General features: G+C 55.1%; 1 protein-coding gene across 1 annotated transcript in view; it reads right to left on the bottom strand.

Moving 5' to 3' along the window:
* The window catches only part of COL22A1 (collagen type XXII alpha 1 chain), a 248238-nt gene that overhangs the window by 205931 nt on the left and 17289 nt on the right, over positions 1 to 25018 (bottom strand). Inside the window, exon 4 of the mRNA XM_059901262.1 lies at positions 1638 to 1712. Coding sequence (XP_059757245.1) covers positions 1638 to 1712 — 75 coding nt within the window. The remainder of the gene's footprint in view (positions 1 to 1637; positions 1713 to 25018) is intronic.

Raw genomic sequence — 25018 nt, 5'->3', positions numbered from 1 at the left:
CACTGTAAGGGTTAACTGAGAAAATAAGTGCAAATCCCTTGGTGTGCAAGGACGTGGTAAGCATGTAAGTGCTGGTAAGCATCAATCATTACTATTTCTGTTATTAACGGTATTACTGTCATAACTTCCCTTCTATGAACAGACACACTGGATAATGAATTATTTAGGGGAGATACCGTTACGAAGGATTCATTGCTCAGGAAGCCCGATACGGATAATGCAGCAAGGCAAAGATCTGCTTTCCAGAGTGACTTCAGAGGAAGTTACCCCGGGGCAGAACCGGCAGGCCCAGCCAGGCTCGAGGGATGGAGAATAGATTATCCAGAGCCAGAGCTCCGCTGGGTATTACCGAGGCAATCAGTGGGGACATTTGTGTTCCCAGCAGTTTTGCCCTTTGGACGGTGACTCAACTATAAATATTTTCACCTCAAGGTAGCTGCATTAATGCAGTGACTAGGATGGAAGTCGTCTTGCTCTCAGGAGTTGGACAAAGACATCCTGATAGAGAGAGCACCTCACTGAGCACTGACTACAGCCCAGGCGCTCCCCGAGAAGTGCTAGCTTATCTGGGAGACGCTCGATCGAGGAGAAGGGACAGCAGGGAGGGAGGCACGGCAGCTGACGAGGAGAGCGGCACCAAGCCGGCTGCCCCCGCGGGGACGTGCTGGGAAGTGGGTCAAGGAGCCGGGTGTTTCTTTACCGACGCTCACTGGTTGAGGGCTGGGTCACTCCCGAGGAGTGTTAACCCCCTGGCACATTTCACCTGCCGTGCACACAGGGAGCATAGGCTTCTGCTGTTCTAGAAACATCCCTCAGGCGCCAGGGTGCAGATGCTGGCGTGTTCGCATGGGCAGGCAAACCTGGGCAGGGTCCCTGGGGAAGGGCAGGGCACTGCAGCACCTATAAGACACGGGGTTCTGATGGCCCGGGGCTCACTGCCTTGGATGGGAGACGGACTGCACTGCTTAGACATGGACCCGAGATGCTCTGGGGTGGAGAGATGGGGCTCCTGACCCGGCCGGCGTTGGTGAGGAGAGCAGGGCGGGTGTCCTGGAGGGGGAGGAAAGCTTCCCTGAGATCCTGCACTTGGAGTGTTCAGCTGGACGCCTGGCCACAGGGAGTAGTCAGCGGATGCTCATCGCCATCAGGGCGAGGAGGAAGCCGGCTCAGCCACCCCCACGCACCCCAGCTACCCCGTCGTGGTCGTGTACAGAGACAGCCTCTGCGGAGTTCATTTCTGCTGCTGGCTCCGCAGTCGTGTGTCTCTGTGTTCCCTCATCCATTGATTCACTCATGTATTTAGGACTCTGATTCACTCCCAAATGCATTTATTTATTCACCCTTTGCCCGGCTGCCAATCACTCACTCACCATGTCGCTCACGCCACTGCATTCTCTACCGACCCTACAGCATCACCACCTGCTCCCAGAGGGAACACGTGAATGGTCTTCCCTGTTGGATGGTTCGTTGATGGGAGCTGCGACCTGCACAGTTCAGACCATCCTATTAGGACAGTGGTGAAGGACAGGAATGAGGACAGCACCAGCAAGGCTACCCTTGAATCAAGGAGGGTCATGGTCAAGTCCAGCAAAACGCGCAGCAAAGCAAGCCGTGCAGGGTGGCTGTTACTCTCTTACCTGTGATTTCCTTGCTTTCGCCATTGGTGTGCTTAAAGCGATCTCCTTCTACACGAACGCTGGGGCAGAGCACGTCTGAGAAAAGCAAGAGGAAACAGAGATTGATGAGCAAACGCAGCCCACGGTTCCTCCATGGCACGTGACGTCATCGGGACCCCGCGCCAACCCCCCCGCATGCAGGACGTCCAGCATGGGGCAGACGCAGAGGCAGCGCCACATTGACGGAGTGTTTCATTTACTCCCAAATGTACTTGTTAAGCATCGGCTCTGCCAATACTGTGCTCATACAGGGATGAGATAAGAACAGGCATGGTCCCCACCCACAAGGAGCTCACACTCGTCCATCAGAGGGAGTCAGACACGGAAATCCACATGATCAATGGGGTCGCAAGTGACAGAAATGGGTCTGGGTTGCTAAGGCACACAGGACACAGATCCAACACCTGGCCCAGCCTGGGGAGGTCAGGGAAGCTTTCCTGGAAAGGTGATGTTTGAGGTTTCCCTTAAAGGAACAGTAAGACTCAGCCAGATGGACAAAAGACCAAAAGGCGATACAGGCAGAGGGAACTTCATTCATAAAGGCAGGAACTTATAGATGAAAATCCCAAGCCAGCAGGGTGTCAATGAAACAGGAAACGTGCTGGGGGCCCACCTGCAAGGTGTCTGTTATGCCGCCCCAGGGAGCTTCAGGTGCAATTCCAGAAGCAGGCATAATCCCAGAAGAAGCAAGACCGCTCAGTTACACAAAGGCAATGGAGTCACTCACACAGTGAAAAATACTTCATTATACAATATTACATAAATGTCTTATTATATGATATTACATAAAAGTCTTATCTGAATGTCTTCATGATTTCTCACTTTAAAAAAAAAGTTGGAAGGAAAAGGGATTCTTTAAGTTGCCCTAAAATTCCCAGAAAGAAACTTACGGTTTCTTTCAAAGGGGAATGGGTAGGGGAGGGATAAATTAGGAGTTTGGGATTAGCAGATACAAACTACTATATATAAAATAGATAAACAACAAGGACCTACTGTATAGCACAGGGAACTATATTCAATATCTTATAATAACCTAACATGGAAAAGAATCTGAAAAAGAATATGTGTGTGTGTGTGCGTGTGTGTGTGTAACTTAATCACTTTGCTGTACACCTGAAACTAACACAACATTGTAAGTCAATTATACTTCAATTTTTAAGAATCCCAGAAAGAGCACCAACTGCCAGCGTTAAGGTTCCAGGCCCAAGTGTCGGCTCCATTGCAAGTCTCCTCATCTCTCTGTCGGTGTCAGTATGTGTGACATGGGACACCTTACAAAATACACACTTGTTGCAGGGCTGCTTGGAGGACGGAGCAAGATCAAGCCGTAACAGGACTTCAACGCGGCACCGGAGGCAACTTAGTGCAAATACTGCCCTTGAAGCAGTCTGGTTACTATATACATCACTATAATAATCACACGTTATCAGGCAGTCCTGTCATCCCATCAATTCCATGTGCAATAATCTCTTCTCATATGTTTTCACAAATGTTTCACTGCGGGACCAGTTTGAGGCCCCTTTTCCAATCAGCAGTGAGGGGAAAGAATGAGATCCTCCCTGATTTGGGAGGAGGTATTTTTAGTATTTATCCCAAAGGCACCAGAGGTCTGACAAGCCCCAAGGAAGGAGTTATTTTGGAAACAGCACGGAGCTGTCTGTCTAGAACCAGATATGCAAGAGGATGCCAGCGGCGCGCAGTGTTTAGACGGCGCCGCCCAGGACAGCGGCAGCTGCGGGTGACGGCCAATTGCTTTACGGTTGGCAGGCCGCCAGCCAGAGGGGCTGGCTGGGACCGTGCGTCATTTAAAATGAGTTGACTCAGAAGGTTGTAGCCTTGATTATGAGCAAACCTCTGGAGGCTGACGGCTGGAGCTCAGGGCAGGCAAAGCTACTGAGCCTTGTCTCTGCAAATATCCCAAGGGGACGCCCTGATTCCCAAACCGGGATGGTCAAAGACAGTCCGAAAGCCATGACCACAGAAAAGATTGAAACGTTTCAAAGACGTTAGCGCTTGCCCAAACTGCTTCAAGAAATCAGTCCCCAAACCACCTGCCAATCCCCTTCTGGGGCCATCACTCAGCCTCATACACTCCAAAGCCTCAAGGGGGCATTTACAGCTGACCTAGTAAGTCAGGACAAATGGCCCCCAGAATACCCGCTGCAGCCAGGCTCCCCAGGGAAGGGGGCCCCAGAGGTTCACCTCTTGGCAGGGAGGGGAGTTAGCATCCAAAGTCCCTCTCAGCCCGTAACTACATCCCTTTGGCCAAGATACGCCCACATCTTGGATAATGATCTATTTATTTCCACGTTAACTCATTTATTCGAACTGAAATACTTACAGAGCTCCAGACACATTCCAGGCACTGAGCTAGTTCCAGGGACACGTAAGTGGGATAATAGATAAGACACCGCCCCTATCTTCAGGGCGCTCGTGGGCTGTGACGAGGACTGGGGACAGGTAAGCTCAAGGAAGCGTCAGCGCTGCCGTGGCGTCCTGTGTCCCCCTGCTTCACGGGCTCCTCCTCCTCAACCCTTGCTTCCACTCGCCCTAGCCTGGGTAAGGAGCCCTCGGCAGGGCCCCGTGTCCTAGAGCTGATGGCACCATGCTGAAGGCACTGACTGGCATGGCTGTCTCCCCGGTGAGCCTGGACACCCGGCTGAGTCTCAGTCCAGCTGTAGGTCCACTGCCTTCACGGCTCCAGGCACAGAACAGGCCTCGAGTCTGTGCTGAACAGAACGACCAGTGACGCCTGAGCCAAGAAGTAAAGGCTGAGTGGCGGCCTGGACGCCTCTCGGGCGTGGGCTGCATCATGATGTTGACAATCCGGTGAGAAGATCGCACAGGCTCCAGGGCTCCTGCCACTGAGGTGTAGCACACACTGTCAGCTGCCACCCGAATACCCGTTCCCCACTCCTTCCTTGCTGAAAGAGTGTCACTTTTATGCAGAATGGCAGCATTTTCAGCCTATGGAGAAAAGCTGTGGCTGGTCGGTCTAAGCCAATTATTGTGATTCTGTTCCCCACCTTTCCAGCCGCCCTTCCAGCGAGGGATGGACCTGTGACCCAGTTCTGGCCAAGGACATAAATACCAGAAGCGTGCTTGGTTGAGGAGGGGTGGTGTCTTAAAAAGCTTTTGCTTTTCCCAATGTAAGGGGGCAGATAGGTAGAAGGGATTGGCAGGTGTACTTTCCCTTCTTCCTCCTTCAAACGTGGGACATAACATCTGCAGGACTGTCTAGAATTGAGGAGAGAGGAACTCCAGCTACCCCCAAGCCTATGTGAAAAGCATAAGAAAAAGAAGCTCATTTTCCCGGTAAAGAAGCTACTGACAAACTGGATTACCTTCACTTAACCAATCAATACAGATTTATAGGTAATCATTCAGGATCAACATAAAGAGTAGTTCTGGAATTAAGGATAAGGGTAAGTTCTCAGGAATCAAAACGTGTGTTTAATTAGCTCTTGGTTAGTTGGTTGATTTTCCTTCTTGAAAGTGTGAAAACACAAAATAGACATGGCTGATTACAAAGCCCCTGTTCCCCTGGAGTTCATTTACTGTCACCCACTGCCATTCGTACTCCCTCATCTTTCAGGAAGGCAGAACATTCTAGACTTCTGGAGAGCAACAAGATCCCTTTCCACAGTATGAGATCTTTTTCACCAGAAGCCTTCAACAGAGGCCAAGTCTTGGTTGATCAGGGCTGCCGCTCCCAGGGGGACACACCATGAATTCACTGCAGTTTCCCGGGAAAAACGCTTCAAGCTGCCCTCAGTCTACCAAATGGCAAAAGGGGAGAGTGTGTCTGAGCATCAGGGCAGGAGGGTTTGCACAAGGTGGTCTCTGCCGTCCTTCTGCTTCGTGCTGAACGCCCGTGGTTCTGTCTAGAGAAGATGTGCCATGCTGTCCCCTGGCTCCCTGTCCCCTGGCTCTCAGCCAAGAGTTTCTCCAGTTGGGAAAAAAAGGGTGCTGGCAATTATTGAGTGCCTACTGTGTGCCATTCACCCACCTGGAAATTTTACCCACAACAACCATCTGAGGAGGTAGACTTTGTTTCTGTTACACGGATGTTAAGAACTGAGGCTACGAGAGGTTAAGAAACTCACCAGATAGGAGGAGTATCTGGGTTTGAATGAAGGTCTACCTGTGTCTAGAATGTCGGAGGGGAGACGGTTCCCCGGCCTAGCTGAGCAGCACCACGAGAAGCAAGGAGCAGAGCGCCGCGGGAGGAAGCAATCACGGCCCATCCATCACCGCCCGGCAGTCGCTGCTGAGTGCAGCTCACCACAGATGGGATGATGACATTCCAAGTGGGCAGGGGAAGAGGCAGAGGAGGAGAGAGATGAATCAGACCCCCGGCAGACTCACGGCACAGTTCCTCAGCGGCTCCGAGGCCAGCCAGGAAATCGTCCACACACCCCTACTGTGGGGAGCCAGGCCCCAAGGTCCCAGGGTCGATACGAATAATTAGAATCGTAAGGGCTTCCAAGACTGCGCGCCCACACGTCCAGATACTGTGCTGGGTGCACGATGTGGACAGTTTCTGCTCTGCCGGGGGATGGAGTTATCCCCGTGGTCAGGAGACAGATGTAGAGGGCTTGCTCTGCACAGACCTTGTGCTAGGGATGTCGAATCCATCAGCACTTTGACTGAGCTCCCCCTACAGCTTTACGGGACAGGTGCTGCCGTTTGCAGATGTGGAAAGAAAGGCACACAGAAGTCAGCAAGACGTCCAAGGCCACAGAGCTAGCAAATGGCAAAGTCAGCATGCTGGCCCTAGCCTCTGGCTCCGGACCACTACAGCATGTAGTCTCTCCAAGGTCACCTGCCCAAGGCCACCCAGCACAAAGGCGCCCAAGTCTGTCTCCAAAGCCTGCAGGGACAGCCAGCCAGCATGCTACTTCCTGAGGCAGCCCTTCTGCCTCTGGACACCCCTGACACGTACAAGGGGCTTCTGCACCCAGAGGTTTCACGTGCTCTCCGAGTTCTGCCCATCGGGTCCGTCTGCTTGTGCCCACTTACACCTGGCTCTGGACAGGGCACTGGGGAACCTGAGGTGGGCAGACGGCAAGACCCTGCCCTTGAGTGTGTCCTCTGCTGGCACCGAATCCAGAACAGGTCCCGTGTCTCTCACAAAAGCCGGTTAGATGTTTCAAGACCGTCAGCGTCCTCCTCCCTCCAATCTTCTCCAGCTGAGCAACCCTGGCTCCCTGGCAGCTCCCTCACCCGGAGGAGGAAGAGCGGAAAGAATAGGATCCCAACGGGGGCAGTTAGGAATCTACGCGCACACCGGAGGAGGAAGAGCGGAAAGAACAGGATCCCAACGGGGGCAGTTAGGAATCTACGCGCACACCGGAGGAGGAAGAGCGGAAAGAACAGGATCCCAACGGGGGCAGTTAGGAATCTACGCGCACACCGGAGGAGGAAGAGCGGAAAGAACAGGATCCCAACGGGGGCAGTTAGGAATCTACGCGCACACCGGAGGAGGAAGAGCGGAAAGAACAGGATCCCAACGGGGGCAGTTAGGAATCTACGCGCACACCGGAGGAGGAAGAGCGGAAAGAATAGGATCCCAACGGGGGCAGTTAGGAATCTACGCGCACACCGGAGGAGGAAGAGCGGAAAGAATAGGATCCCAACGGGGGCAGTTAGGAATCTACGCGCACACCGGAGGAGGAAGAGCGGAAAGAATAGGATCCCAACGGGGGCAGTTAGGAATCTACGCGCACACCGGAGGAGGAAGAGCGGAAAGAATAGGATCCCAACGGGGGCAGTTAGGAATCTACGCGCACACCGGAGGAGGAAGAGCGGAAAGAATAAGATCCCAACGGGGGCAGTTAGGAATCTACGCGCACACCGGAGGAGGAAGAGCGGAAAGAACAGGATCCCAACGGGGGCAGTTAGGAATCTACGCGCACACCGGAGGAGGAAGAGCGGAAAGAATAGGATCCCAACGGGGGCAGTTAGGAATCTACGCGCACACCGGAGGAGGAAGAGCGGAAAGAATAGGATCCCAACGGGGGCAGTTAGGAATCTACGCGCACACCGGAGGAGGAAGAGCGGAAAGAATAAGATCCCAACGGGGGCAGTTAGGAATCTACGCGCACACCGGAGGAGGAAGAGCGGAAAGAACAGGATCCCAACGGGGGCAGTTAGGAATCTACGCGCACACCGGAGGAGGAAGAGCGGAAAGAATAGGATCCCAACGGGGGCAGTTAGGAATCTATGCGCACACCGGAGGAGGAAGAGCGGAAAGAATAGGATCCCAACGGGGGCAGTTAGGAATCTACGCGCACACCGGAGGAGGAAGAGCGGAAAGAATAGGATCCCAACGGGGGCAGTTAGGAATCTACGCGCACACCGGAGGAGGAAGAGCGGAAAGAATAGGATCCCAACGGGGGCAGTTAGGAATCTACGCGCACACCGGAGGAGGAAGAGCGGAAAGAACAGGATCCCAACGGGGGCAGTTAGGAATCTACGCGCACACCGGAGGAGGAAGAGCGGAAAGAACAGGATCCCAACGGGGGCAGTTAGGAATCTACGCGCACACCGGAGGAGGAAGAGCGGAAAGAATAGGATCCCAACGGGGGCAGTTAGGAATCTACGCGCACACCGGAGGAGGAAGAGCGGAAAGAATAGGATCCCAACGGGGGCAGTTAGGAATCTACGCGCACACCGGAGGAGGAAGAGCGGAAAGAATAAGATCCCAACGGGGGCAGTTAGGAATCTACGCGCACACCGGAGGAGGAAGAGCGGAAAGAATAGGATCCCAACGGGGGCAGTTAGGAATCTACGCGCACACCGGAGGAGGAAGAGCGGAAAGAATAGGATCCCAACGGGGGCAGTTAGGAATCTACGCGCACACCGGAGGAGGAAGAGCGGAAAGAATAAGATCCCAACGGGGGCAGTTAGGAATCTACGCGCACACCGGAGGAGGAAGAGCGGAAAGAACAGGATCCCAACGGGGGCAGTTAGGAATCTACGCGCACACCGGAGGAGGAAGAGCGGAAAGAACAGGATCCCAACGGGGGCAGTTAGGAATCTACGCGCACACCGGAGGAGGAAGAGCGGAAAGAACAGGATCCCAACGGGGGCAGTTAGGAATCTACGCGCACACCGGAGGAGGAAGAGCGGAAAGAACAGGATCCCAACGGGGGCAGTTAGGAATCTACGCGCACACCGGAGGAGGAAGAGCGGAAAGAACAGGATCCCAACGGGGGCAGTTAGGAATCTACGCGCACACCGGAGGAGGAAGAGCGGAAAGAACAGGATCCCAACGGGGGCAGTTAGGAATCTACGCGCACACCGGAGGAGGAAGAGCGGAAAGAACAGGATCCCAACGGGGGCAGTTAGGAATCTACGCGCACACCGGAGGAGGAAGAGCGGAAAGAACAGGATCCCAACGGGGGCAGTTAGGAATCTACGCGCACACCGGAGGAGGAAGAGCGGAAAGAACAGGATCCAAACGGGGGCAGTTAGGAATCTACGCGCACACCGGAGGAGGAAGAGCGGAAAGAACAGGATCCCAACGGGGGCAGTTAGGAATCTACGCGCACACCGGAGGAGGAAGAGCGGAAAGAACAGGATCCCAACGGGGGCAGTTAGGAATCTACGCGCACACCGGAGGAGGAAGAGCGGAAAGAACAGGATCCCAACGGGGGCAGTTAGGAATCTACGCGCACACCGGAGGAGGAAGAGCGGAAAGAGTAGGATCCCAACGGGGGCAGTTAGGAATCTACGCGCACACCGGAGGAGGAAGAGCGGAAAGAGTAGGATCCCAACGGGGGCAGTTAGGAATCTACGCGCACACCGGAGGAGGAAGAGCGGAAAGAACAAGATCCCAACGGGGGCAGTTAGGAATCTACGCGCACACGCACTGTAGACTCACAGCTCCCGAGGGCACGGCCAAGGCATGTTCCCGCTGACAGATGCCAGTGTTCAGCATCCTGACACACGTCCGTGTAGTTGTCATGCCCATTTTTCAGATGAGAAAACTGAGTCTAAGAGCGCTTAGATGACCTGCGCAAAGCACACCCCTAGTTAGTGGTGGAAACAGAATTCAAACTCAGTATGACTCTAGCACTCTCGTACTCGCTACGACAAACTGACGTACATACACAGGGGTCTGGAAGAACATATATGACACAAACTAACTGTGGTTACCTCTGGGGGGCAGAACTTGAAGTGGTTTTTATTTCCTTTTTCCCTTTCTGCATTTTCAAATTTGTTTTAAAGGTCTGAACATGATTCACTAGTACAGTGTTTGTAGGTTATCAGTGTCATTCTTTTTTTTTAATAGTAGGCCTGAGCCTTGCCCTGGGGCCCTCACTGCTGAGGCAGCAGGAGGCTCTAGGGGAGGGGGCAGCGGGATGGCCAGGGACAGGCAGGCAGCCATGAGGGCTGTTTCCAGAGGTGAACTGGAGCCCCGGAGGACAGCTGGTGCAGACATCCCCAGGAGGTCTGGGGGATGGCAGGGGCCTAGTGGGGCTCAATATGCACTTCTGGACCCAAGAGCTGCCGGTCAGGGGGACAGGCCCCCATTTTCAAGGGAGCCACCGTGGAGGGAGACAGACAGACAGACAGCAGGACAGATGAGCGAGAGCTCTGTGCCACAGCCAGCAAATACCTGCAGATGCTGGGAGGGTTCACTGGTGGGGGCCGAGGACACAGGGACACCCTAACCAGCAACGAGCACGTTCTTTGGAGTCACTAAAATCCTGGCGCATGTCATGAGCTCCCTGCAGCTCTCAGCAAGGGCAGGCCGGGGCCTCCCTCCACCCATTTGCGAAATGGTGAGGAAGAAAAGGGAAGTGCTGGACCTGCCCTGTGCACCACCTACCAGCTACTTTAGACAGTTATGTGCTCTGATTTCACAGCAACCCTGCAATATGGGCGTGCTGATGCATGGGGAAGCCAAAGCTCAGAGACGTTAAGTAATTTATCCAACATCACACAGCCAGCAAGTGGCAGAGGCAGGAATCAAGCCAGGTAGTGAGGCTTGGACATCGAGCGCTGGACCACTATTCTACACACACATCTGAGCCTTAGAAAGCACCCTGGGTATGAGTATAATAACAACCAGCCAGTCATCGGATAGCTCCACTGCCTTGAGGTCACACACAGGGTCTCATCCAATGCTCTCACAGGGCAGATATTAGCATCCGTTCTTTACAGGTGAACAAGGAGCTTTCCCCATTTTTAAAAAAAAACACACAAAAAACCAACAAAAAACAGAAAAAAAACACCTAAAGATTGTTATTAGCTGCATCCCAGGGCCATGGTGTGGACCGTGTGAGGAGCAAAGAGGACAACCCAGGGTCCAGGTTCCACCTCCACCTCCTATTCTAGAACTTTCTGGAGATTCCCGGCCTGCATTTCCCTTCTAGGTCAAAGTGAATTGGTCCCCAGAGGCCCCAGATCCCCTCGCTCATTGATGCCCACCTCCCAGGTCCCTTAGGCTGGAGGGAGGGTGTGGTCAGGGTGCCCAGTCTATGGGGGAATGAAGGCTAAGTGTTTTAGAGGCAGCCTGGTGGTAAGAGACAAAGTACTGCTAGAAAGAAACCCCCACCCCCGGCCTGCTGACAGCAGGATCACCAGGTCCGGGAGACCAGGGCCACCCATCCTCTGTCTCAGGAAGAGCACGTACAGCGAGAGAACGGTGAGGAGAGGCTACCAGGCGCCCTCCCGCCCGAGCACACGCCTGCTTGCTGGGGTACAGTGAAGCGGGGATGGGGCCAGAGGAGGAAGTGCTCCCCAAGGCTGGGGAGGGGCAAGGTCTGGAGCCTGCAGACACCCACCACCCACGTCAGTTTCTCCTCCTGTGTCTGTTTCCAGACCCAGAAACAGGCGTAAAAGTTTGTGGGATTTTTCCCCATCCAAGGTCATCCTGAAGACTAAATGAACCAGTGGATGAGGAGTTCACGGCCTGATGCCCGGCACCCAATACGAGCTTGTTCGTTCCTTCACTCATTCAGCCAACACGTATTTGCACAGCGCCCGACCCATACGACCTGCCATAAGGAGCAAACGTGTAAACACGCAGACGAGGGGGCCCCGCCCTGTTGGAGGGACGAGCCAGACAGAGGAGAGGGCAGAGAGGAAACGCAGAGACAGACACAGGGAAGCGAGCCAGCTGCCACGAGTGATCAGTGCCGCTGGGGACACGTCGGTGACGTGGGGGCCAGGATGCACGTGGGGTGCGCCGGCCTGCGAAGACCTCCTGGCTGGGTGAGCTCCGGGCTGAGAGCTAAGAAGGGCGTGAGCAGCCACGGGACGAGCAAAGGGAAGAAGGTCCCAGCGAGGGCAGAGCCCTGAGGAGGAAGGGGCTCTCGGGCGCAGAGGTGGGAGGGGGACCGAGCCCTGCAGCACAGCCCAGGGCGTGGAGACAGGAGAGGTGGGTCAGCGGAAGCCTCCTAACCCTAAGCGGCGTCTGTAATTCAGGGCAGGAAAGAGATGGCGCTGCCCAGATACAAGGGGGCCGTGATCCAGGCCAGGGGCAGTGAGACTCCTGCGAAGAGGGCGTGGTTTCGATTGTCCCGGGCTACTTGGACCTCTTTCCCTCCTGGGGACTGTCCCGTGGGCAGAGCACCAGTAGGTGTCACCAGAGACTGCGAGGACCTCCTGTAGGACTGGCAAGAGGAGCCTGGGGCAGTGGGACGGCAGGAGGTAGGCAGAGCCCTCGGCCAGCCTGAACAGGTGCCAGGGCCCAGCTCAGCCTAGCAGTGACCTTTAGCGCCTGGTGTCTGAGAAGCACCTAAACGCAAACCTCCTTCCCTTCGCGCCACGTCCGACGAGTGCCTGCCACGCACCTGGCGCTGAGCCGAGCCAGGGCACACGCTAAGGGGCCCACAGAGCTCAGGGAGCTGCCGTCCAGCAGACAAGATGGAAACTGGTCAAGTAAGGCCTAGATGTCTCCAAGAACTCTGTGATTATAACCCCTGAAAGGTACTGAGGCCAGTGGGGGGATGAAAACAGTGGGATCAAAGGGTGTCTCCACTGAGATTTGAGGGATGAGTCAGAGGCGAGTAGGTGAGAGCGGGAGGAGGGTGACCCATCGGGGGTGCAGGCCCGGGCCCGAGGGTCGGGGAGCATGGACACCATGGCCAGAATGGCACACAGGGAGACGAGGTGGAGCAGGGGGCAGGGGCGGGAGGGGCGGGGGGGTGATGGGTCCTGGCAGGAGGTGCCCCTCTGCCTGGGGGCCTGACGCTGGCGGGCAGGGGTGGAGGTGGACGGACAGGTGAGGAGGCTACCGCAGTGGACACTGGCGGCTTCGAGCCACGCGGCGGGGGCGAAGCAGGGAGGGGTGCTCAGACCCCGGTCTCTCTGGAAAGCAGAGCGGGCAGGCTGGTGGCCGAATGGGTGAAGAGTGTCCCAGAAAGAAAGAATGTTCTGTCCTGAGCACATGGAACCCTGCAGGAAGAATCCATTTGGAACCAGAAAACACAAGTCCAGTTTCCGACGCTTCAAGTTTGAGATGTCTCTTAGACACCTAGCAAGCAACCGGATCTGTGAGCCTGGCCTTCAGCCTCCAAAACAAAGCTCCTGGCTTTTGATTTGGGAGTTGCTCCTTTGTAGACAGGCTTTAACGCGCTGGGAGTGGAAGAGATGGTTCAGAGATGGAGACAGAGGAGAGAAGAGGTCCCAGGGTAGGTCCCGGCCTCCAGCTTTACATGTTGGGACATGAGAACTGACCAGCAAAGGAGGCTGAGAAGGGGACGCTGGTGGGGCAGGAGGGGCAAAGAGGAGGCCCGGAGGTCCAGAGGAGGGAGCCTTTCAGGTTACAGGATTAAGAGACCGGCCCGCCGAGTAACAGAGTTCATAACCAGGGACCCAGAGCTCAAGCCCAGGCGCGTCTCACTCCAGCATCACCCCGCTTTGCACTACAGCAGCTGCCGTGTGGACGGCCAAGGAGGAAAGGCCTCGTGGGGGTGAACCTGTGCTTTCTGTGCCTGGCACCGTCTTTTCCAACCCTCTGAGGCTTGTCTGCTCCATTCTAGAACTGAATCCGCACTCTCAGTATCTACCCTTCAGGGTCCTGACAGGCACTGGACAAGAGAAAGCACACGAAGCGCCAGACTCGGTGCCAAGGCCGCCGTGATCTCACCCACTCACGTCCTCCTCCTCCTGACCACTCACCCCAGGACTCGGGTGCTGAGTGAAGCATCACCCGGACCCAGCCTGCCATCCTTCCCAGGAACCCGGAGCTCCCGCTGGACCAGAGGCGGGAGGGGCATCCCCAAGGCTCTCTCCCATGGCGCAGGGTCCCGAGGGAGCGGGCTGCTGAGCAGGGAAGAGAAACGAGGCAAAGCAGCGCCCTCCCTCCTCCCACGTGGGTTCAGAGCAGGTGGAGAAATATAAAACCAAATAAGTGGCAAAATGGGAATTTATCACGTGAACGCACGGAAGGGTTGACGAGACTTCCCTGTGGCCCATGGAGAGGAGCTGAGGCCTTCTGCCGGGAAGGCGCGGGGAGAAGGGGAGCCCACGGTGGGAAGAGGCCTCAGGAGCCTTGGCTCCGGGGGCAGCGCTGACCTGCGTGACCGCAGCGCTGACCAGGACTGACCACCTCTCCCCTCCGTCTCAGGAAAGCACAGGACTGGCCAAGGGAGCCCCACGTCTCCGCACAGGCACATCCCCGGCCCCTGCGGTGTCTGTGCTTCTCACGGGAGATGGGCAAACAACATGCGGCGCTATTTACTCTGTGTACTTGCGGCCACGTCCTCTCCATCAGCATGTGGCCTGGATCAGACCGTGCCCGGACTCAGGGTCGTGTCCTCAGAATCAGAGCTCCGGTGACCGAGGCAGGCCACAGGGACAGGAGCCCCCAGAGGCAGCGGGGCCGAGCTCAGCCGTCCTGCGTCAGGCCCCTGAACGCCTGTGGGAGCAGGCAGCAAGGTGGGGACCTCTTCACCAGGTCCCAGGCCACTGGACAGGGGTGGAACTAGCCAGTCCTGATGCTCCTTTGCTCCTGGCCCCTCTGCCCGAGGGCTGGTGGAGGTGGGCTCCTGGGACGGCCACTGGCTGCGTTCCTGCGGGGACCCGGGGGAGGGTCACGGCCAGATGGCAACGCGGGGCAGCGGTGTGGCCTGGCTCCCCCCGCCCGCCCCTCCCCGGCAAGTCCAGCGGTGAAGGCAGAGCTGTAACCGGAGACGGGGCTGAGGCCTGGGGCAAGGGTGGGGACGTCCAGCGCACACACTCCGGACGGGGCACCGCCCACGCGCTCTCCCATCCCCACCCCGGGCGCCCACGGCACACGGCCGCCTCCTCTGGGGGTCCCCGGCTGTGGATCCCCACCCGCGGCCCGGGCTCTGCTGCCCCTGCCGACGCCGCGCCTGGAGAGTGAAGCTGCCGTGCTCCGGACAGAAGGGTACAGGCCGTGTGTCAACATTCACCAAGCTGGACACTTCAGATACGCCTTTCGGAAGGTTGCCTATGTCTCACTATTAAATGTAAAATGAAACAAAGTCTTCAACGGCTTGGCATTCAACTCAGAATAAAACTCCCAACGCCTCCCACAGACACACGACTCCATCCAGGAGCTGGCCTCTGCCCCCAGTCTCATCCTGTCCCTCCCCGACCTGCTCCAGGGCACAGGCTCCCTGGTTTCTCAGTTCCTTTATGTAACCCCGATCCCGTTCCTTTATAGAAAGTTTCCTCTGCCTGGAATTCTCTTTCTGGGCCTTCTTCCTGGTGTGTCCTCAGAGGGCCCCCAAACCACCAGACCTACAGCAAATTCCCCTCTTTCTTGTTTGTTCTTAGCCTCCCTGGTTATGTCTGACAGGGCACCTACTAAAATTTCCTGCTAGAATTTTCACTTATGTTTCAGTGTTTCTTCTATGGTTTTGTTCTCCCCTGAGATAGAGGGTATGTTTATTCCACGAACTCCCAGACGCCCCTGACCCGCAGTCACAGTTTCCAGCTCACAGACAGCATTTCATCAAGATTTCCTGGACCAAAAAAAAAAAAAAAAAAATGTCCTGGACCCACGAGTAAAGTGCTGTAACAAAGCCACCAAGTGGGTTTTCTCATCCCTGTGTTTCAGACAAGGACACTGAGAGTCAGAGCACCCAGGTGCCTCCTCAAGGACAAGTGCCCGGCACCTGCTCTGTACCAGGCGCTGCTGGAAGCACTTTCGTACTTTAACATATTTAATTTTCATGGGAGAAGGTGGGACTGGTGCACCCATTCTACAGATGAGGAAGCCAAGCACAGAGGTAACAAGTAAAGAGATGAAAATGGCAAACACAGGACTTCAAGCCAAGGTCCATCAGCCTAAACATCCAAGCACTGACCTATGATACAAACTGCTGGGCCTCAGAAGTTGAGATGAAAACAGAGAAAAAAAAAAAAGAGAGGGAGAGGGAGGGAGGGAGGAAGGGAGGGAAGGAGGAAGAAAATTCTCTATAGCTCAGAATTTTAAAAGATCTGCATGTTCACTACAGGCTTACTGGCTGCTTTTTTTTTTTTTAAGCTCAAGGCCCTTCGTGGCCTCCAACCAACAACAGTCTCGTGGACATCATGCTGGACACCACTGGCCAGGCCCTGCTCATCCGCCCAGTGACAACGGAAAATGCTGCAGAGGCTGACTGTTTGACACTGGAATCCTCAGTTGCTGAGCCAGGGATCCTAATTAGACGTTTCTGGTCATCCCTCCCTGAAGGTGGGCTACGGCGTCAAGTTCATGCAGAGCAAGGAGGAGGGGGAGAAGCGGACTCCGGGCGTCAATCCAGACCCCAGCCGGCCTGGGCCGCTCTCCCTGTGACCCCAGCACCTCTTCAGCGCTGGTGTCTGGGGCCTGGTCTCAACGGATCAAGGTCACTGCAGTCCATCTTACCTCTAAGTTCCAGTGTGCAAAGAAACAGTGCTGAACTGGTTATTTTCACTTTCTAGGCCAAGATTTTTGCATCCGGGACAGGGAGGAGGTGTGAGACCGTGGGAGTGGGCACCGGGGCTCGCTGGGCTGGACTCCGAAAGGCGGCTTTGCTTTCTCTGGGCTCTGGCCGAGGCCTCTCTGAAGTGGGGCACGTGGGGACCGGGCCTAGACTTAACTCGGGTCTCAGGATCCACAGACAGTTGCGGACTCTTTGCCACATACCCATGGGGGAGATGTGTCCTGCCCACATCCACACAGCCGGTAGACAGCAGAGCTGGGTTTACAACCCAGGCCTGCTGTATCTCAGAAAGCATATTCTTTCAACCCCATTTTGTTGCCTCCCTGACAAAAAGGAGACAAAGAGAAAACAGAGGGGGAGGACAGGCCAAGGGACCACACCCACTCAGACCCCATGCTCCTCTTCTAAACCACTCTGGACTTTCTCGCCCAAGCAGCCCACTTCCACTTCCAGAGGTACAGCGGTTGCCCGCCTGCTCTCCCGAGTGGATCATGCAATCCCCGGGCCCAGGGGCTGTGAGGGGCAACCGCATGTGGGGTTTGTGGACAGAGCTTGACCTCATATCCTGGGGTGTCCTTGCCCCCATGAGGCCCCCATGAGTCAAGCCCAAGTGAACAGGACGTGTGAAGAGAAGGGGGCTGGGTGGACTGGGGCCAGGGTGTGACCCTCCCGGGCCGCCGTGTCCTGGATGCCACTGGAAGGGGAGGTACCACCCGTCTCCCAGGCCCACGCTAGGGGGATGGGACGTGTTTCCCGGGACAGTTTTTACACTTGACGGGTGACTTATAAACACAGACTGCACAGCAGGCAGGCTTCCTTTTGCTCTCCTGCCCCAGGCTCACGGGTCAGCGCCGCGCCCGTGCCGCGCGGGGTTCCGTCAAGGCGAGCAGAGGTCACTGGAGGTGATCAGCCCTGCATCCCGACCTCCTGTAACTGAGGGTTCCACTCCCTCCGCCAGCACAGGCTGCTCTGGCCCATGGGTGCCTCGTGGGCAGCCCAACCCGAGCACAGGGCAGAGTCTGGGGCCCAAGGCAGACGCGGGCGCAGCGGGAAACACCCAGGCCGGGCCCCTCAGGGACCCTCCAAGAGCACCAGTCATCACTGTCCCCTCTTTGGTCACTTATCCTTACACTTATCCTGGTTGTTGGACTGATGCAAAGAACAGGAGCCTTTACTGAAAACAAGCAAACAAAAACGCACTATGTGTCCGTTACTAGATCAAGCAAAATTGGCTACTTCCAGAAAATAAGAGTAGGTATTTCACAAGCGCAGACAGACACTCAAAAGGCACTGATTTTTAATACAGCTCTATTTTTCTAAGCAGCTGCATGTAGCCTGTTCCAGGGTGAGGGGCAGGAGGGAGGGGTTTTTGCTGTGCTGACCGCCCCGTCTAGGTTCACGTGTGTGTGTGTGTGTGTGTGTGTGTGTGTGTGTGTGTATGGGGGGGAGGGGGCACATGTGTACACCCGTGTATGTATGAGTGGGCATGGGTGACTGTGTCTGTGTGCCTGTGTGTGCGTGACTTTGTGTGTGTTTCTGCTTGTGTTTGTATATGGATAAACGCAAAGAAACCAGAGTCTGTGTAATTAAACGGACAAAGACAGACATATTTTACAGCAGAACAAGTCACGGAGAACACACTGCTTTGACAACTGTTTTCCTTCAGGCTTCCACGAAGCGTGAGGCTGTTATCAGAAGCATCGCAATTAATCAGCCACACTTCTTGGAAAGCCCCAGACATCGTGTAAGCCCCGTGCCCCGCTCGCCCTCTCGCAAGTGTGAATCCAGTTCGGCCAGGACAAGGTTCACTGCAGGATGTGAGAGACACTCAGAAATGCAGAATTTCTCCATGTATTTAACTATACAGACGTATATTTATATACAGACTGTGTATACGCGTGTATACATTTTGCAAGTGCCAATTTCACTGTGGCCACTATATTTTATCCCTTTATCAACTCAAAACGAAAGCCACTGTGGGAAATGCAGTCGAACCTCCCTGAGCTGGAATTCCTTGCATGAGGATACCAGTAAACGAGACGGTCACGCCTACGTGGATGCATTCTCTGCCTGGGATGCTACCAGGCACAAAGAGCGCCGTGGCTGGCACCGGCCCCACAGCCGGGCAGTGGCAAAGGGAGGACACACGTTCACAGCTGCCCTTCAAAGTCCTTTCTAGTCCCACTCGGCGCATGAATCCTCGTCCAAGACCTGGGATGGTAGGAGGACTTTCTAGGATACATGGGTCGCCCCTAAAACTGACAAGATGAGAAGGCACCCGTAATGCAATGGCACACGGACAGGGGAGGGGATTACGCAGGACGGTGGTGGAGACACAGAAGGGAAGGGGCCTCCAGGAGGGTCCCCACCCACCCCACTCAGCACTCCATGGGACACCCTCTCCAGGGTCACCCCAGGAGTTAGTGGCAGCGACTTCAGATTCCCAGCCATCACGTCAGAACCCACTATCAGGGGTCGGCAATCTTCTTCTCTTCAAGAGCCAGACGGTAGATACTTCAGATCTTGTGGGCCACGTGGTCTCTGTCACAACTACTCAGCTGGCGGCTGTGCCGACAGAGCCACAGACAACGTGTAAAGAAGCTGACGTGAAGTACATCTTCCAATAAAACTCAGTGTGTAAAACGTTCTGCCTGGTGGGATGTGGCCTGTGGGGAGGGGTTTGGCACCCCGTGCGCTAGATCAAGGACAGTCTCGCCTTCCTGGACAGGCCAGTTTCCTTTACAGAACTCACAGCAGATGAACTTCTAGACTCTGCTTGATTCCCTCCTGTGACGGGGAGCTCAGATCCAGTCATGTCATGTCTGGGAACTTCGGTTTTTGACATTTTTTATACAGATTTGCCATAAAAATATTAAGTATGATAATAACAGCACAATAAAAACAGTAAGAACCACAGTAAATTATTCACCAGATTGGTAAATACCACAATTTTACAGATAAGGAGACCAAGGCTCAGGCAGGTGCACACTCCAGCCCAGGAACCCCCCAGCTGGCAGACGGCAGAGCTGGGATTCCATCCAGCCCCCGTGCCACAGATAAGAGGTCCTGGCAGTGCTGCGCCTGAATTATGATGGGCACTAACTCTGTGCCAGGCTACAAAGGGAGCCTTTTATGTGCGTGTTCTCTTGGCTCTAGAAAGCAGGCAGTCATATATTACTGTCTTCATTTACAGGGAAAACTAAAGCTTAAAAAAGTAATCTGTCAAACAGGGAAACCTGTATTTAACTGGGGCTTTTAGACCTCAGTCCATCCGCTGAACCCTGAGGCTGCATCATCGCAGCTCCCGAGGGACAGAGGGCAGGATACGAACTCAGGCCTTCCCTGAACTCGCATCCTGTAATCCTCTCACATGCCCGAAATTATGCATTCTCAAAGGGGGTAATATTGCCTCCAAGGAGGTAAAACTGGCTTTGAGGGAGCGGGTAAAAAAAACCCTTAGCGATTTCAACGGTCTGCGGCTCTCCAAAGTTCAACCTTACCCAACAGCATAAACAGATTGACAGTTAGGTGTGGTATTACAATTCCAGAGAAGGAGGCAATTAGAGGGAAAAAAACACTTATACAGCAAGTCCCCTACAGTAAACCTTCAAGTTGCGAACTTCCAAAGATGCAAACGCGCATCTGGTTCCAGCAAGGAGCCAGAACCTGTGCCATCAGCGTCATGCGTGAGTGAAATGGTAGCTTGCCCTCCACCTCCTATCGCTGACGATCCTTCAGCTCTACCATCTCCCACCTCCTCTCCCTCCTCCAGTCAGTAACTCTTCTGGCCTGTTCACCCGATGATGCCAGCCCCTGTATGCCAGCTGCTGTACTGTACTACTGTACTTTTCCAGGTACTGTACTGTAAGATTAACAATGTTTTATCTTTTGTGTTTGTTTGTTTTTATGTATTACTTGTGTGAAAAGTATTATAAACCTATTACAGTACAGTACTGTATAGCCGATTGTGTTAGTTGGGTACCTAGCCCAACTTTGTTGGACTTAACGAACAAACTGGACTTACGAACGCGCTCTCGGAACGGAACCTGTTTGTGTGCAGGAGACTTACTGTATAGGTTCCCTCAAAAGGAGGTCGAGAAATACTGCCTTAAGTGAAGCGTATAAGCTCAGTCACCTTTCTGAAAAGTAATATATACATACACATATACACATACAGATAGAGACAGATGAAAATGTAGACATACATAAAAATCATACACACCACGAAGGTACATGGTAAGAGCAGACAGTTGTAGAGCGTGTGCTCAGGGCCACCACTGTGCTACGCATTTTCCACGTCCCAACCCTTAGATCTTCACAACACTCTACAAGGTGGAAATGTCACCATCATCCTCTTTGTACCAATGAACATGCAAGGCAGAAAGAGGTTAGGGAACTGGCCTGAAGCTTCACCCAGCGAGAGGAGGCAGGGCTGGGCCGCTGCAGGCGCTGGGGCTGAACCAGCATGCGCCACGGCCTCCGCCGCCAGCCCACGGGCTGCACTGTGGGAATCACGGTGCACGTGCAAACCTCCTCTGGGAATGCACCTGCCGGGACAAATCCCCACGGAGCTCAGTACTAAAAGCGCTGCCGCCATGAGAAACCAGAACCCAGAAGCAGAGAGAGCGACGGGCAGGCTGGGGAGAACTCAGGACACGAGGGCGCCTGCCCCTCACGTGGAGCGGGACACACGGGCTAGAAAGCGTGGACGAGATGAGCCGCGTCCCCTGGACCAGCGGAGGCTGGAGGCAGAAGAGCTGGGGTTTTTACAGGGGGTCACGCAGATGCAGCCGAGAAAGGAGTCAGGCAGGGGCCTCGTCAGGCTTGGGCCTGGCCGGGCAGAGCTGGGAGACTATTTCTTCTTCCTTGATGCACACAAATGAAAAATTAACGATGGGTGGGGTTTAGTTTTCCATCACTTTCAGTAATTTTCTAATAAAATTCCCCAGCACATAATCAGAATTCAGTAACCCGATGACTATTTCCAGGGGGTGACCTCAGTCATGACAAGTTTACCCGGGAGGCGCTCCCAGTGACCTCTGGGCCGAGGGCGGGGCCCCAGCCCTGCTTCCTGAGGCTGGTGTGGCCCCGAGAGCCAGGCCACAGGCATCCGCGTGGCAGCTCCTAACCCACAGCTGAGGCGGCCGCTGATTCTGCCCGGGCTTCAGGCTCACCCAGAGGACGAGCTGGGCGGGTCGCCTCGTGGGAACACGTGCTCCCAGATACATGTGTGTGTGTGAGAGGGTATGTACGATTTATGGGGGGGGGGGGGTATGTGTGGTGTATGTGCACAGGCACGCACGCACGTATGTGTGTGCTGAGTTCACCTCTGAGTCTCCAGGCCACGCAGAGGGACGTGGGGATGGAGACAGGGGTGGGGACAGGAGGACTTGGTCACTGGGGACAAGGCCACCAGCAGGGCTGTCCCCTCTCTGATGACTACGAGACTCAGGTCCTGAGGGAGACGGACCCAAAGAAACTCCCAGGCTGGACACGCCACCCAGACATGCCAACAGCCAGCCCCAGGCTCCCCGTGGGTGTTATCTCTGGGCCGTCGAGGGGACAGCCTATTCCAGGGGGTTGAGGTGCGCTCTGCTTCTGGCTGGTTCCTGGCCTCCTCCTGGCATGTGGACTTGGGAGAGTTGAGCTGCAGAGCTAAGCCCTCGACATGTGCCCCCGACAGTGGGGGCGGTAACAACGCTCCCCTCGTGGGCACTGTGACTGCCCCTGCCGCCAGCCTGGCCCCCGGCACCTGCTCCTCCAGCATCAGGACCACGCCTCCTGCAGGCCCTTGGCTTTGGCACTTGCCTCTCCCTGGAACTCTGGGCCCATGGATCTTTTCCTGGATCAACTCAGGTCTTCCTAAACCTCCCACCTGAGACCCTTTGTCACATGGCCCTGCTCTACTCCCTTCAAAGCACTTACCACGCTATGAAATCACCTTCCCGCTTACTTGATTTTTTTTTTTCTCCATCTCCCTTCCTTTCTGGAAAGTATTGCCCTAAAAGCAGGATCGCAGGTGAATCATTCACCATCGTGATCCCCTCGCCTCACAACAATGTCTGGGAGATAAGAGGGGAACAAACAATCTGTGCTGAAGAAAAAGCCAACAGTGCAGTAAAGACCCCTGAGACCTGAACCGCTGTGAGCTGGTGTCCTGCAAGGTCTATCTAGCCTGGTCCCAGTGACACAAATAAGTTGTGTTATTTACTCAAACTGTTTTCTGCTACAAGAAGAAAAAAGCATAGAACAAATTTTCAAGCGAACCTAACGATTCCCTCATCTGAAGGTGCAGTGGTCTGTGACAGCCACAGTCAAAAGCAAGAAAGAGCCTCTCAAGGAATCTCGGCACCCGCCCGCAGACGGACCTCACTTACGATCACAGCGGCTGAATCTGTGAGCGGGTCTAACCAGTACAGGAAGCTGAGACTCTCCTCGGAGTGGCGGGGGACACACGCAGAGTCACGCACTCTCAGAACGCGCGGCTGGGGTAGAGATGCCGACGTTTTTCCAGTGTGAACTGCAGGAGAACAATAAAATCCATCCCCGCCTCACACCAAACAAGCCTCTCTCTCTCCCTCTCTCTCTCTCCCTCTCTCTCTCTCTCCCTCTCTCTCTCTCTCCCTCTCTCTCTCTCTCCCTCTCTCTCTCTCCCTCTCTCTCTCTCTCCCTCTCCTCTCTCTCCCTCTCTCTCTCTCTCTCTCTCTCTCTCTCTGTGTCGTCGTGGAAAGTATTGCATCCAGTAGACAAAACTCACTGGAACAGCACATGGACACACAACACACAGAGAGAGAGGGAGGCTTTGTGTCATGAACCAGAGAGGCACAAGGGGCCGCTTCTGTGCCCTCATCCACACTAACACCCCAGGGCTAAAGGGCAGGCAGAGGGGAGTCAGGGCCACAAACAGTGTCCCCAAAATAGAAGTAGGCAGAGGCTCCCCCAGCTGCGGCCACTGGCATGCCACAAGCTCACTGACAGCCACACCACCGGCTATATAAAGGTTGTTTCGTGGCCGCGACTGAGCCTGGGGGAGAGAAAGCTCTTAATTACAGACGAGGCTCTGGGGCTGGGCCTCCGCCCCACGCCCTGCGGGAAGCCAGGCTGAGGTCCGGTCCCCTGGGAACCTCATCAGGTCACAGAGGGGCAGGAACTGATGCCGTGACACGGAGGTGCTTCCCTGGATGAGCCCAAGGCCAGGGGGACAGCGAGCCACGGGCCAGAGCAGATCTCAGGGGAGGCCACTGGGTGAGGCCACGGGAGTCGCGATGCTAGAAAATGCATCTCTGATGACACTGCCGTGCGTGACTGCTGCTGCTGCTGTCGCTATGCCACTCCTAGGCGTGCACGTGATCTTTCGTTTACGGAACAGGGATGATGATTTCTTCAAGTACAGTGAGCTTCATTTGTCACTTCAGCAAACAGCCACTGGTCACCGTGCGTGAGCCAGGCCTGGGCCAGGCACTGGGCGGGCTCAATAATTAGACATCCAACAGGATTACGGAAGGATAGCTTGAAAAAACTCAGACTCGCAGGCAGCAGATTCTGAGCTATGTGAAGAGCTGAAAGCCTGGTTCCCTGTGATCCCGGAGAAGCCACTCAGCCCCTCAGTGCCATCAGCAACAGAAGAGGAAAAAGCAGAAAACTGATTTAGGGGGCTGGGGTGAGGCTTCAATGCCGCGGTGGATTTAAACGTGCTTCCTAAACAGCCACGGTGACCAGAAAGAACTCAGGCCCTGCGCTCAAACAGAACGGGGTTAAACTCCCAGCTCTGCTCCCTGCCGGTGGGGCCTCCTCGGGGAGGGATCCTAAGCAGCCACCTCACCGACCAATCAGGAGTGGCTAAGGTATCAACGCCAACGTAAGTGTCGTGCACATTACTTCTGAGAACGGATGGACACACAGGGTAAGCCATAAATGTGTTAGAGAAAAATCAACTGGTAGCACTAAGCTATCCTATTTGCAGCTATGACTTAGGAAGCAAGATATGCCCAGGAATTCTGCTCTAAGCAGTGGTGAACGACGGCATCCTGAGGCCTGAGGAAAAGGACAGGTCAGGTCCACGGGTGGTCCAGGAGCAATCTGGACAAAGAGAAGCTTCCGCAATGGCCACCCTGAAGAAGCGCTGCCCAATCCCAGGCCTGGTCCTGTCCCCAGGTCACCCCTCCTCTGCTCACACTGTCACTCCCAGCTGGGCTTCCAGGCCAGACCAGCCACTGCCTCCAGACCCCAGCCTGTGCTGCCTCAGGAGCGGGGCCGCCGCACTGGCCCCTCGCTTCCTGTGCACTGACCTGGGACTCAGCTTCCCCTCTGTCCCCCAGAACTGCCCTTCCTCCCTCCTGTAGCCAAGCTGGCTGGAAAGCATGGGCTCTAGAAGCGACCAAACCTCAGTTTTCCGTCTGCAGCACCAGCATCACAGAAGAAGAAAAAGGGAAAAGGAGGAGGAAGCAG

Source organism: Balaenoptera ricei, chromosome 17 (assembly GCF_028023285.1).
Source record: "Balaenoptera ricei isolate mBalRic1 chromosome 17, mBalRic1.hap2, whole genome shotgun sequence".
Taxonomy (NCBI): Eukaryota; Metazoa; Chordata; class Mammalia; order Artiodactyla; family Balaenopteridae; genus Balaenoptera; species Balaenoptera ricei.
The sequence above is the reverse complement of the archived record's forward strand: the minus strand, read 5'-3'. Positions and strand labels throughout refer to the sequence as shown.